Source organism: Ammospiza caudacuta, chromosome 17 (assembly GCF_027887145.1).
Source record: "Ammospiza caudacuta isolate bAmmCau1 chromosome 17, bAmmCau1.pri, whole genome shotgun sequence".
Classification (NCBI taxonomy): Eukaryota; Metazoa; Chordata; class Aves; order Passeriformes; family Passerellidae; genus Ammospiza; species Ammospiza caudacuta.
Genome location: NC_080609.1, coordinates 12823614 through 12837046, shown reverse-complemented (window position 1 = coordinate 12837046; position 13433 = coordinate 12823614). Strand labels below are relative to the sequence as shown.

The 13433-nt window shown below is 44.5% G+C and overlaps 1 protein-coding gene across 6 annotated transcripts in view; it reads left to right on the top strand.

Annotated features, from left to right (window-relative positions):
• The window catches only part of MAD1L1 (mitotic arrest deficient 1 like 1), a 346806-nt gene that overhangs the window by 224263 nt on the left and 109110 nt on the right, over positions 1–13433 (top strand). For all 6 annotated transcript variants that reach the window (XM_058815936.1, XM_058815934.1, XM_058815935.1 and 3 more), the window contains one exon: positions 1095–1302. In XM_058815936.1, coding sequence (XP_058671919.1) covers positions 1095–1302 — 208 coding nt within the window. The remainder of the gene's footprint in view (positions 1–1094; positions 1303–13433) is intronic.

The window sequence follows — 13433 nt, the reverse complement described above, 5'->3', positions numbered from 1 at the left end:
CAGCAGTTCAGTGCCTGATGAAGAGCTTCACACTATGAGAATATAGACTATTTTCAATAAAGAATATTTGGGAGTGGGATCTTCTGGGGTCTCTTACCAGCAGTGCAGGATGAAGTCACTCAGCCTCTGCTCTGGTTTGCATGGAAAAAAACCCCACATAAAGTTCTATCATGTCTTTAATGGAAATGAAATTATAAAATTGGGATAATACCTACCTCATGCTGCTCTTGAGGGTTAATTAATGTTTACAAAATCACTTTAGGTCCCGAGATTTAATTGAAGGAAAAATATTACCATATAAAATAGCTTTTTATGCAAGCACTGCTATAGGGTTTCAGCTGGGCAGAGTGCCGTGGCAGCCAGCGTTAGCACATGTTTTACTACATTTATGGTCGTGAGGCTTCCTGTAGTTTATATGAAAATTGTCTCTCTGAAATCACAAATGAAACATCAGTGTTTTCCTCTCGCTTTGAAAGAATATTAATTTGCCATCTTAGGGCTTGACTGACTATTTAAGCTGCTGTAAATACAACTCTCCTTTGAGAAAAAAGGAATGGAATATCTGTTCCCTTGCTTGGGATAAGCTGATACAACTTGCTAATGACTCCGCCTTTGGATGCCATGGATGTTGCTGGCTCATATGAGCAATAAATCAGGCTGGCACTGGGTGTCCTGCTGTAGTTTAAGGGTGTGTTTGGGTGTTCATTATAATCTCCTGCTATCAAGAGATTTTAAATACAGCTATAAAACTTCATTTCTGGAGTTAAATCTGTGGAAGTATCAGCCAGGGAATGAGTTCTGTTATAAGTGGGGTGTTTCGGTGGGTTTTTCTGGTTTGGTTATTTTTTGTTGGTTTGTTGTTTCTTTGCCTGTTGTTTCAGGGGTTTTTTAAAGATGGAATAGCAAGAGAAGGAGAAACAACACTGGGCTTGGCTGCCTTCAACCGTTGTAATAAAACCTTGTCACTGCGTAAATGTCACCTTATTTCTGCTGTAACATTTTTTTATTTCACCCAGCAATACAGACCGGGTGAACTTGCAGGTTGGATGGGTTACTCAATGTGCTTTTGTTTTGCTTTTTTTCCTGCCCCCCAGGGCGACTACGACCCCAGCAGAACCAAGGTTGTCCATTTCAGCATGAACCCCATGAGCCTGGCCAAGCAGCAGCGCAAGGAGGAGCAGCAGCAGCTGCAGGAGGAGTGCGAGCGGCTGCGGGAGCTCGTGCGGGTGCTCAAAGGAGGCGGCTCCATCTCTGGCAGTCTGGAAGGAGTTGGGGCTTTTCAGTCCCCACAAGAAGTTGCAGGTAGGCTGCTGGCTTCTGCTCCTGGGGATGCATTTATTCATTTGTGTTGCCAGAGTGCAGAAGCAGATGGAGGCATTGCAGACAGTGTGCTTGATGGAGTGGTTGTATGGGAAATGAAAAAAGCTGGGTTGATGCAGGAGAGAGGGGATGTGAGGTGGCAATCCTGTGGCAGTGTGGTAGAGGGTGGGTGGTAAGGCTAAATAGTAATAATTCATATCATTTGCTCATGATGAATGAAATACCAATACAACAGCCTTCATAGGCTGGTGCTGCCGACAGAGTGAAAGGAAATATTTCCTTCCTTTCAGGGCTGGTTTAGCCCTTGAGGTAGTACAGACAGCAGGAAATAACTTTCATAGCTGCAGGGAAGCAAGTGGTTGAAATCTTTTCAGACCTGGCTTAAAACAAATTAATATTGTTTATCAGTGTATATGTGCCCCATTAATCACAGCTGCATTCAATACTCCATGAAAGCAGAGTACATCTTTCACTGAGCTAAATACATTTCACAGAATCTGTGGCACTCCAGTACAGTCTGTCTTCCTTTCACATACCTGAGTGAGACTTTTTAGTATACAGCAACCCCAAAAATCAGCACCTCCAGACATGCTCTCAGACTCTGAAAATCAAGGTAAGGATATCAATAAAGCCTAAGCCATCGCCTGTAACACTGTGAGGGACCAGACAGAACCAAGTTATGCTGAAAAGCCCTGGAGAAGTTACTGCTGTAATTCTCTCATGGCCTCAAAACAATTTGTTAGAGAAGAGAAAAATGAAGGAGAACTGGAGGTCTGTGTGGAGCAAACCTGGTGTGTCCCAGCTGCACCTACATGGTCAATGTCTGGAGGTCAGGATCCTCCCTCAGATGAGTCTGAAAGAGCAGAGCTTTTCCCAAAAGTCACAAGTGCTGTAGGGTTCAGACCCACAAAAGGGCAGAGCCCTGGTTTAAAGAAAATCCACAGAAGAAAACATTTTTCTCTGTTATGAAACAGAAATTCTCAGAAAGTAGCTTGTCTGTGTTCCCATCGCTCAAACAATGGCACTTTATTACTGCTGAGATTGTGTTTGTTCCAGCATCTCATACTGGATTATGGTACGATATAGCCTTAAAAATAGGATGGTGAGAAGTGCAGATGGGGTGGTTTATAAAGTGAAGAGCTCACTGCATGTTACAAGCAAGTGACAGTTCTGTCACTCCTGTTAGTGGCTGCTCTAACAGATGCATAAGCATGAAACACTTGGCAAACATTTTAGAAAAAACTATTGTCTGTAGGAGCTTCCAGTCTCAGACCCCCAGTGGGCAGTTCCTGGGGATAGCTCTTGCATTGCAATTTGAGATGCAGTGTGTTTTAGGTGTTTAAATTGCAGCAGATGCAGCTGCCCAGTGCCCTTGTCTGTCCTTATGCCCTCAGTGCCAGGCACATCTGATGCTGCAGCGCCCAGGGAGGGCAGGGGCAGGGAGGCTGCAGTCAGCCCCTGCCTCTGTCACTGATGGATGAACCTCTGGGGTGTCATCTGCAGTAATTAGACCATCTCTTCTGGGGGAATGTGCTCCTCACGTGTGCCTCCTGTCATGTGTTAGAATTATTATTCTGCTGCCTTTCTCTGTGCAGCTGCTTTTAGCTGTTTGTGAGGTGCCTCTGTGCTGGGATGTTACCAGGTTTGGCGTTAGCTCAGAAGGGATGCATTTTTAAAGCTGTTTTCTCTTCTGCCTTTGATTCCAACAGGAAAACAAACAGCTCGCTGGGTTTCAGGGTATTTCCAGCCTCATGTATGTCATGTGGTTTTTTTTCCTTTTACCCCAGTACCAAGCTACTTCATTCTGACTTCTGGTAACCAGCTCAGATGGAAGAGAGCAGCAGGTTCAGAACTTAGAAGGGTGGGAAGTACTTCAGTGAATTTACCAAAGTCACAGGAGGGCCCTTTGGATTCTCAGAGTGCCTATAAGTGCATCTGGAAGTGATTCTTGTAAACAAAATGGGAAAAAGCTGTTGAAGGCTGGAGCAGCCCTGTGGATGACTCTCTTTGAGGACAGGGTGAAGGTATAGGAAGCCAGGTTATGTGATAAGATCTTGGGCATTTTTTCTTGTGGCTCATGTGCTTGTGTGCATCACTGTCATGCACAGGGCACATTCCCATAAATGCACCTAAACTCTCCTTTCTGCTGTGGGAGCATTCAGCAGCATAGTCAGATGCAAATGTTGGGATGTGAAGAGATGCTGAGGGTGTCACAGTGCTGACCACAAGGTTATTCTGAGCTGGCTTTAAATTAGCAAGGTGAATGCCAGATTTGGGCTCCTTGCTGGAGCAGGGAGAGCTTCCAGTGGGCTTGGGGCAGCTGATCAAGCGTGCTGTGCAAGCTGCATCCATTTCTGCACTGACTCCATCCTGCACCCACAGTGTGGATACAGCAGCTGTTCAGCAGTGGCTCAACAACATGGATCCTTGTGGCCAGAAAATCACACTGTCTCCTTCTGGATAAGACATGGAAGATCCAGCTTTTGCTGTTTTCTTACCTCTGCCCACAGCAACAGCTGCCACATGCCTTCTGCTTCAGTGTATTTTCAAGGTGTGAAGTGGGGAGCGTGTGGCAGAAACTCCCTCTGCTTTGTTTGTCACTGTCCAATTGGCTGCCCCAGGGAGGGAGGTTTGTTGTGCATGATAAGGGAGCGGATTTCTGTGAGCTTTGTGAAGCTGTTTCTGTACAAAAATAACAAGAATTGGAGTTTTTCTTGCACCCCTCTCTGTCAGCTGTAGTCCCCATCTGTTTATCTTGCTCGTTCGTGTGGTACACACAGGAGGCAAATTCACTTCTCTGAGCTTTTCAGGTGGGAGGTCCCTGGTGTCAGAGCAGAATGAGGTGAAGAGAGAGCAAGGACAGAATAGGAAGAGTGTGGATAAAAGCTGGGAGGACAACAGAGGTCATATGTAAGTTTGCATTTTGCCTTTAGACAGATAGAGGTAAATGTAAGATTTTGTTGTCCTTTTTGCCATATAACCTGACTGACTGCTTGGCAAGGTGAGGGATTTGGGTGGCCTCCAGCCAGCCAGGTCTGATGCATCCAGCAAGCTTATGTGGTATGCAACAGCTATGCTTATGGTTCACAGAATTATAATTATACCAACCAAAAAAAGGCATTAAGGACAATAATGTTGATGGTTTTGATAATAATGTGTTGGCCATTGTTAAATTCCTTCATTGGACTGGAGTACAGCACATTTCTTCTGATTGTATTTCCGACTCCTGCGTAGGTAATAAGAAAATTATTACTGTGGACGTTAAAGCTCATTAAATGTGACTCTATTAAAAATCAAGGTTATGCTGGACTTTAAATCTCTTTGAGCACAACTGCTGGAGGCTGCAGCACAGCCTGGCACCTTGCCACGTGGTTCAGTGGCCCTTTCCTCTCATTTATGCCATAATAGTCACTGTTCAGATGGGGACCTATGGAGAGCTATAACAACATCCTGTCCCTTTCCAAAATACAGATTGGCAGTGCAGGGTGTTGGGGGGCTCCTGTGGGTGCTGTGCTCGGGGTGTGGGCTGGAGCTGTGTCAATGTAGTGCTGCTCTGCTGGGCTGTGTAAGAGCAGGGAGCACCAAGGTCAGACAGCCATCTGGGGAGAGGCTCCGAGTCCTCCTGCCTCAGAAACAGGATGCAGATTGTGACAGCTTTGGAAAGGTGGCACAGGGCATTGCTGCACAGATCTGAAATCTGTTCCAGTTCTGCATTTCCCTTTCCCATGCTCTTCACACCTTCCCTCTACGGCCCCTTCTGTATTTCAGTCTGCATCTTCTACTTTTTTTTCTTCCATCTCATAGCTTTTCCTATTTTTTTCCCCATTTCTCTCCAGGCCATTTCTGTTTAGATCTTTTGTTTTTTTGCCCTGTGAGGTCCTGGTAGACCTCTTGGAGATGGATTTGGGTCTTAGTTGCAAGCAAGTATGTAGGTGGCAGCTAATAGAGAGCTGGAGAAGTAATGACTTGTAACAAAGCATGGGTAGAAATGAGAGAGAATGGTTCAGGTGCTCCTTATCTCTGTGTTTTTATCTTAAAGGTAATGTATCTGGAGGTAGGAATGAATGATCCATGGAAGCTGGTTCCTGACTAAAAGAATGCAGTAATGTGAATTTTCCATGAGGTCTCATGATTTATTGCTATCCCACAGCTGCACCAGAGTGTTCCTTTCTTCATGCAGCTTCTCCCTGTGAGAAAGAGGAAAAGTGCTTTTAATATTCTTTCTGGTGAGAGAGAGGCTGGCACCCCTACCAGGAAGGAAGATGGGGAAATCAACTCTGATTTCAACCATTGGTGGAGAACTTTGAAACTATTTTCCTAAGCATAATCCCATCAAAAAGAAAAGCTGTTCATCCATCTCAATGGTTTCAGTGTCCTTTTCCCCTTGATAGGGAAAAAGTGGGAAAAGGGGGAAATCTCACTCTGAGGCAGGTGTTTGGCCCTAACACAGATGCTACACCTGGCATTCAGCAGGGGCTGTCCCCAGCATCACAGCCATGCCAGGGCCTTGTAAAATCTATTTAATTGGATTTAAATTGGGTAATGAATTAATATTAAAATAATCTAATCTTGTTGAAGTGACAAGCCAGAGATGGTAAAATTTGTCACTGTCCCACTGTGCTTGTGCTTCTGATGAATGTGTTTCTGAGTACAGAAGGTGACAAAAAAGGAGCAGATGGAATTTAGAAGTTGCTGTTCTCCATCCACAGTTGTCTGAGCTGTTGGTGCTTGGAAGCCTTGGTGCTTCCTGCCATCTGTGTAGGGAATCCACACACGATGGGGGCTGCACCTGTGAGTGAGAACCAAGTCCAGCTGATGGAGGATCCTGCCCTGACCTCAGCTGCTGCTGGCTGCACATGTGGCAGAGCAGCCTCCATTCCTCACTTTGTGCCAGTGCTCTCAGCATCCCTCTGGTCAGATGGGCTCGGGCCAGGTGAGTGCACAGAGGGCAGCTCTCCTTCAGTCTCATGCTGAAGCACAGAAAGGATTCATTAGGTGACCCCTCTGTCACTTAATCTTTAACCTGCCAGTTCCCCTTCACTCTTACTGGAGGAATTGCCTTTGTTCTAAAGAGACACAAAGGTCCAGGGCATTTGCTGCCTTCAGATGTTAAGGGACTTGTGTTAAAAGCAGGATGTTAGCCTTTGTGCCCTGCCTGTATCTCAGTAAATTGCTTTCTGCATATCCCAATTTCATCTGAAGTTAATAAAGAGCTTGACTTTGCCTCTGGTGCTTTGCTGTGCACTGATGAAGGTCTGTCCTCTTTCACTCCAGAGATGGCCACATATCCTTGATGGGGGAGGAAATCATCCCCTACTGCTACCTGCATCTGAGATGCTGCATAGCATCAGTGTGCAAACCACAAATGGCATGGCCAGCAGCACAAGGATGAGTTATTAGCAGCAGTCCTGACCCACTGGGAGCTGCCTGCCCTCCTGTGCTGACTCCACAGCCTCTGTGGGGCAATCCCTCCAGCTCCCAGCTAATTCTCACTATTACTGTTTTTATGGTGCTACTTTCTCTTCTGCAAGACATTTAGACCAGTCTGGGACCTGAATTGTATATTAAGACTGGGAATAAGCTGATAGTTTAAATAGAGCTTACTTTGATTCCCTTCATTATTGTCCATATCCCTTTGTCTCAGCCCAGCACTAGAGATAGCCAGGTGGTGCTGCTAAATATACCCGTTTTCATAAATAACTCTAGCTGAGTTTGATCTCCTGTACTTCATATTGACAGGGTTACAGTGGTCAGGGGAGAGTCCCTAAATGGTGTCAATGGATTTGGGCAGTGCAGCTGTAAGGGGAAAATACCTTGAAGCTTTTGTGTGTTCTGATTCAGCAACCAGTGCCTTTGATGGTGAATGTTCTGCACTACTGAAGTCACTGCAGGCACCTATAAAGGTCCTGGCTTGGATGAAAGTCCAGTATCTCAAAAGGGCTGGAAGAATTTGAATTTGAATTATTTTTCTGGTCTTAAAAGAAAATTGCTTTAATCTTATATAGTATTCATCATCCAGAAAGATTCCCAAGGTTGTTTTTTTTTTGGAGATAACACAGATATGAAGTCATGCAGCACTGAGGATATTGCAAACAGTGTGCCCTGCCCGTGGCAAGATGCCATGAGTCTGTTGAACAAGCAGAGGCTTGCCCTGAGCTCAGTGTAATCTGTGTGCTGCGAGAGGGCCAAAGGTTGCTGACCCAACAAACCCCCAAGGATGCCTGAAGCCGGCAGCTTCCTGTGAAACTGGGATGGGAGGTGCCACTGAGGCATTGTTAGAACTTTCAGGCTCTGTCTGCTGTCCAGGGAGCCAGAGGTTTGTAATAAATTCTGTAAAGTAGTTCTGTTGTAGCTGGTGAATGTGTAAAACTTGGTGTCAGTCAGAGGTTACTATCCAGACTATACTTAGCCTTCACAAAGAGCAAAAAAAGCTGCAGGATTTCTTTCTGCCCTCCTTTTCTACCAATTTCACATCTAAAGTTCTTGGAGAACTCAATATTTCTGTTTTTCTAAGAGGCAGCCTGTGAACACACATAATACTTCCACACAGCTCCAGCAAGTCCTACAAGGGTTTTTTTTAAAGCATCTTCTGCCCTCTTCCTAGGCACTGTGTAGAAATGGATTACAAAATAATTAGTAGAAGTAGAAGCTTTGTTCCATAAAAAACTCCCATTTTTGCAAAGAAAAAATAGTAAAATAAGTTGTGAGAGAGAAGGAAATGGAAAAGAAAATAAAAATGTATATGTGATGAGGAGCACCAAATTTAAACACAACTGCAGCAACATCTGCAATGGTTTCTGTAGCAATATGAGGAAGGAGGCTCCCAAGGGAAGATTCTCTGGGCTTATTGATCCTGACTTGAATCTGGGTGTAATGGAAATAGTAGCAGTGCAAGAAAATACAGCTGAGGAGAAAGCTGCTGTTTTCCTGGGCAAATGCATTTTCCCTACTCAGTCCTGACACCGTAAAGGTGTAGTGTTACATCTCGGGAAGAAGAGGCTGCTGTGCTGAGGGAGGTGGGAAGGTTAGAGGTAGCTGAAACCATTACAGATGGGCAGAGAGCAAGGTTAGAGGTGACTTCAGGGAGCAGATAAACCAAGAGAAAATGTGTAGAGAAACCTGGGCTGACAAGGAGTATTCTGTCTCCTTCTGTATATGGCTGTGAAGGAAAAACTGGTAATTGAAACAGTATTGTTGAGCCTGGTTACTTGGGATTCCAGTTCCCAGTCCATCAGTAGCTGAGTGAAATACAAAGTGAGCATGTGGAAGAGTTGCTCTCACTACCAGAAGTAACCCCCAGAAGTAGCTGTGCTCCTCCTTTTACTCAGGGGATGTTCAGAGCCTTTGCAAGGAGAAAAGTCAATGAGCTGCTGAAGGATCCCAAACCCTTCTATGTGTGTTTTAAATCCTTCCCGTCCCCACAATCCTTGTAAAACACCAAATTTGTACTGTACAGAAACTGCCACATGAAAGGTAACACCCTTTGTGGCCACAATCCTTCTCCATCCCTCAGGTTCTTCAATGTCCCTCTGTGCTGATGGTTTCTTCATCAACCAGAGACAGGCCAGCAGCCTGTTGAGCTTTGTGGCTGGTAAATTTTGGCATTTCTGTTTTGGGATATTTGAGTTGATCTCTCATTTCTTGGTTGTGGCCTCCTTGGTGGCTGGGATGCTCCAGCCCTGAAGGGGAGGAAATGCAGCATTATCTGCAGCTGCCCTTTGGCTCCTGCGGGGCTGTGCTGGGAGCTGCCTCTGACAGCACTTGGCATCATGGAGCAGCTTTTGATTAGTCCTGATGTGCCACAAGGCCTCTGGATGTACACAATTGAAAATGCTCTTTCATTCATCAGCAGGATTGAGAAGAAAGGCTTGTGCTGATGTCTCAAATTCGGGCCGACACGATTTCCCTGACATCAGAAAATCCAGCCTGCCAGCGTGGCGGGGCGCTCCGGCAGCAGAGAGCCTCAGATCTCTGCTCTGCATCTTGTCAGTGCATTGTTTCTCCTGGAAATTAAAGCCTGATGCCTCTGTGAGCCAGTAGAGTGGTAGAAATCCGGTGGAGGAACTTTGCAAGGGGTGTCAAGGATACTGGGAAGTCTTAAAAAGCCTTGTGCTGGCAAGGTGAACGTCCCTTTGGTTGGGGTTGTTTATTGGATTCAGGATAGATTACAGCAGTGTGAAAATACGGAACCTATTTACACTTTCCCACTCCATACTGTCCAAGATGGCTTTCCTCTTGTGATCATCTCATAATAAGAAAAAAAAAGACTGAGTTTGCTGCTTTTCTCTGTAGTCCTTGTATCAATTTACAGGTGGCCACGAGCTGACATCTGACTGTCTCCACAGGATAAATCAGGGCTCCTTAACACTGACTCCTAGATGAGGTGGGGTGAATGTGTGGAGACTGAGAAATAAAGTTTGTCTCCTCGTACCACATATTAAAGGGACAAAATGCAACTAAAATTTGGAAGCCAAAGGATATCTTTTGGCATGGGCTGTTTTTCTGCTTCATTTCCCTGACTGTGGGAAGCTGTTTTTTTCTGAGAAATACTGTTGTGCAGTTGAATTTCCAGTTTTTCTTTTCACTTAGGCTGATTATTTAGGAGCTGTAAATGAAGTAAAATAAGGTTCAGTATTTTAGAGCGGCGGCTGTATTTAAGAAGTTTGTATTTGATGAGTAAGTTGATGACATTGCATTATGTGAATTTGATGTGCAAAGTTGTCACTAGAGTGTAAACATAGTGACAGCAGGACCAGCAATTCCCAGCCTAATCAAGTAAGCAGAGTCAGACATTCTTTGAGCTATAGCGTAATAGAGACTGATTTACATATTAAAATGAGAGAAGCTACACAGATCCAACAATTAAGTTGATATTTTAATTGCCTAAAAGTCAGGAAATTCAAAGTTATGTTGCCTGCATCAGTTAATTTGTCACCCACATCTATTTGTGGTATTTCCAATGACTTTATTTGGTACAAAACTAATGTGGATTTAAATACATTAAATGTTAGCTGTGGATGAAAGGAGAGCTTTGGATTTGCTGCTTTAGAAAGCAGACTAAGAGAATTGAGGATTCAGTTCTTGGTCTGTTTAAAAGTAGTACAAACAAATTTCAGGTAATTTCTTTCTTAATATTCTGGTAGACACGTTGGGAGGGAGGGAAAGGGAGCTATATTCAAATGCAATGAAAAAAAATTCTCATTGATCTCAATAGACCTTGAATTGTATCCTTAACTTCTTGTTTTCTTTGTAAGGAATAAGCTTTATTTAATTGCAAATTCACACAAATGCACTAGTAGCACTAAGAATTACATCAATATATGGATTCTGTCCTTGATGTTTATGCTGGTTTCACAGGGCTGATCTTGCATTCAGATAAGCTCTCAGTATACAGCTCCCTTATCTCCCCATGCTGATGTTCTGATATATGAATGCTTGTTCCCTGTGCTCACAAAAAGCCATTCACATGCCGAGTCTGACGAGTTTTTTATAATCCTTCTTTGAATTAGACTACAAAAAGAATGTGTTTGAAAAGGTTAACTAATGGATACATTTTTCTCCCTGATGAGGAAAAGAAAAATGGTGAAGTGCTGAAAAATGGTCAAGCAGAGTTTTGATCACGCTTTTCTAATCAAATACATTCTAGGTAGTGAACAAGTAGGAGAAATGTTAATCCATAGTGGATTTATTTGGAATGAAGAAGATCTGTTTGGAAAGCAATCAGCATACAAAAGCAGACACTTGTAATTACTTTGCTGTCTTAATCATGGCACTGACCATGATGTGGTAGAGTTGTGATATCCTTTAGAATGTGGTGCTGACATAAGGATGTCAGAAGGAGGGGAGAAAAGCCTGTCTTAGCATCTTCACCCCTATCCACCTGGCTTGCTAACATCCCTGTGTTAGGTCAGTAAGTAATGCAGTGCTCTCTGTGCTGCTGGCTGTGTTCTGGGCACCTCGTGCTGCTGGTGCTGTTTCATGCCAGGGAGGCAAAGGCATTGTTAAATCATAGCAAGTCCTAAAATGCAGGAAACTCTCATCTGCCCATCAAGGATTTCTGAGCAGCCCATTCTTTACAGTAAAGCTACTAGGTGTGCTTTGTGTGTCACAGCACTGATGCATCTTCCCTTGCTATTGCAGTGTTTCCATGTTTTCTCCATTTCAGTGCCAGCTTTTCTGGCATCTCCACTTAAAGAGGAGCAGGTCAATCCAGCTTCCATTAGGGAACAGCATATTCATTCTTACATACAACCAGCTCCAGCTCAATGGATGAAAATCAAACAGATGAAAAGCTGGAGATGAGATTAGATTCACAAATTGCCTTTTCTCTCTCTGGCTTTTCTGTCTCTGTTGAATAGCAGAATCTCAATGGGTCCTGTTGGAGGGCTGTGGCATGGTGAGTTGTTGGGCGGGTATGCAATGTTGTAAAGTTACCTTCTGCCATGATCATGGATGTGCAGCAAAAGTGCCTAAATTAGATAGATCAGAGGTTTCTGTAAGGAAGAGCCAGAGGCAGCAGCAGCAGCAGCACCTTCGCTGGAGATGGGGATGTGTCATCAGAAATCTCTCCACTGGTGGCATCAAAGTGCCCCTGCAGATCTGAGGGATTCAGCAAAGGCTTTCTGAATAGGCTGGTAATGACGATGGTGTGTGATTCCCCTTTTAGACTGCCATGCTGCCTTCCCTGAAGTGAGGCAGGATTCGGGCAAGGGGAGGTTTCTGTCTCGTTTTAGCAAAGCGATAAAAATAAATCCCGCGTTGAGCCGGTGATGTTAGAGCCGGTTGCAGATGTGGGCTAAAGGCATCTCCATCATCAGCCACCATGAGGAGAACTCCAGGTCAGGTTGCTTCCACAATGAGTCCCTTCCTTGCTACGTGGGCAGGAGGCTGATGCCTTTGCAAGCTCCCTGCAGAACATGTTTGTACTCCCATGGTGCTACAAGGAGTAGCAGAGATTACTCTTTGCTCCCCTTCCAAAGCACTTCATTCTACTAGAGGATCCTTCACATTTTACAATTAAAAGTCCCAGGAAAGAGGAGGGGAGCATTACTTTGTGCTTTTATTCCAGAGTCCCTAGGAAGTTTTTGGTGAAGAGAGAATGTTCCCACATATTCAAAGGCTTCATCTGCAAGGTGATGTCCTAAGCCAAATGGAGAGGCTGCTTGCAGCACTTGGGAACAGATTTAAAGCTAATGGCGTCTTAGTTACGCCTCAGGTAGCTCAGAGTCCTCAGCTGCTAACCCCGACAGAAATAAATAAGGATAAAAATTAGAACCAGGCATATCACACCTCCTGCAGCATGTTAAACACTGCTGTTCTCCTCTGTCAAAGCTGGAGTGAGCCAGGCTCTTCCATACAACCAGGGCAAATAAGCAATTAGCAAGAGGTACAGAAATAGTGTTTAGGAAGGTATAAAGTTGCTCTGAGAGCTATTAAACACCTCTCCTTGTTTTGCTCATTGTTTAGAGAGGCTATGTTTGACACTTAACAAAAGCTGACTAATGCTTTGGGGTTTTTTTTCCTTTTAATGATCAGAATTCAGGGGAGGGCTGACTGTGACAGGCAGGAGAAAGAGCTGCCATCCAAGTGAAGCTCTTTTTAATTAGAAAGCCCCTTGGATTATTTAGTTTGCAGTGATTTGAGTGCTGGCTGGTTTGAATGTGTCAGTGGTACTGACCAGCAGGATGCAGTCCTGTTCTGCAGGTTCTGGTTTGCTCTTCAGGCATCAAGAAGGGAAGCTGCTCCAACAAGGAGGCTGTGATGAGGGAAATTATAACCAAAGCCAGCCCTGCTCACAACTTCACCATCTGCTGGGAAAGCTCTCCCTTGGATGCCAGCACTGGTGGGAGCATGCATAATGATGATAATATTTTCCACTTCTGTAGCACCCTCTGTCCAAAGGGCTCTGAGCATGCCAGAGATATTAATTAAGCACTCGTGGGAGGTGGGCAGGAGTCTCCACAGAAGCTTTTTTTTGCTTGCAGAGTCTAAAAAGATTGTGGCAGTAATCTTTGGGCAGGAATTCCTTCCATCAGGCAGCTCTGGAAGAATGAAAAACCTTTCATAGTGTTGTTAGTTTGAATCAAAGCTGTGTTAGGAAAGGAGTCTGGCTG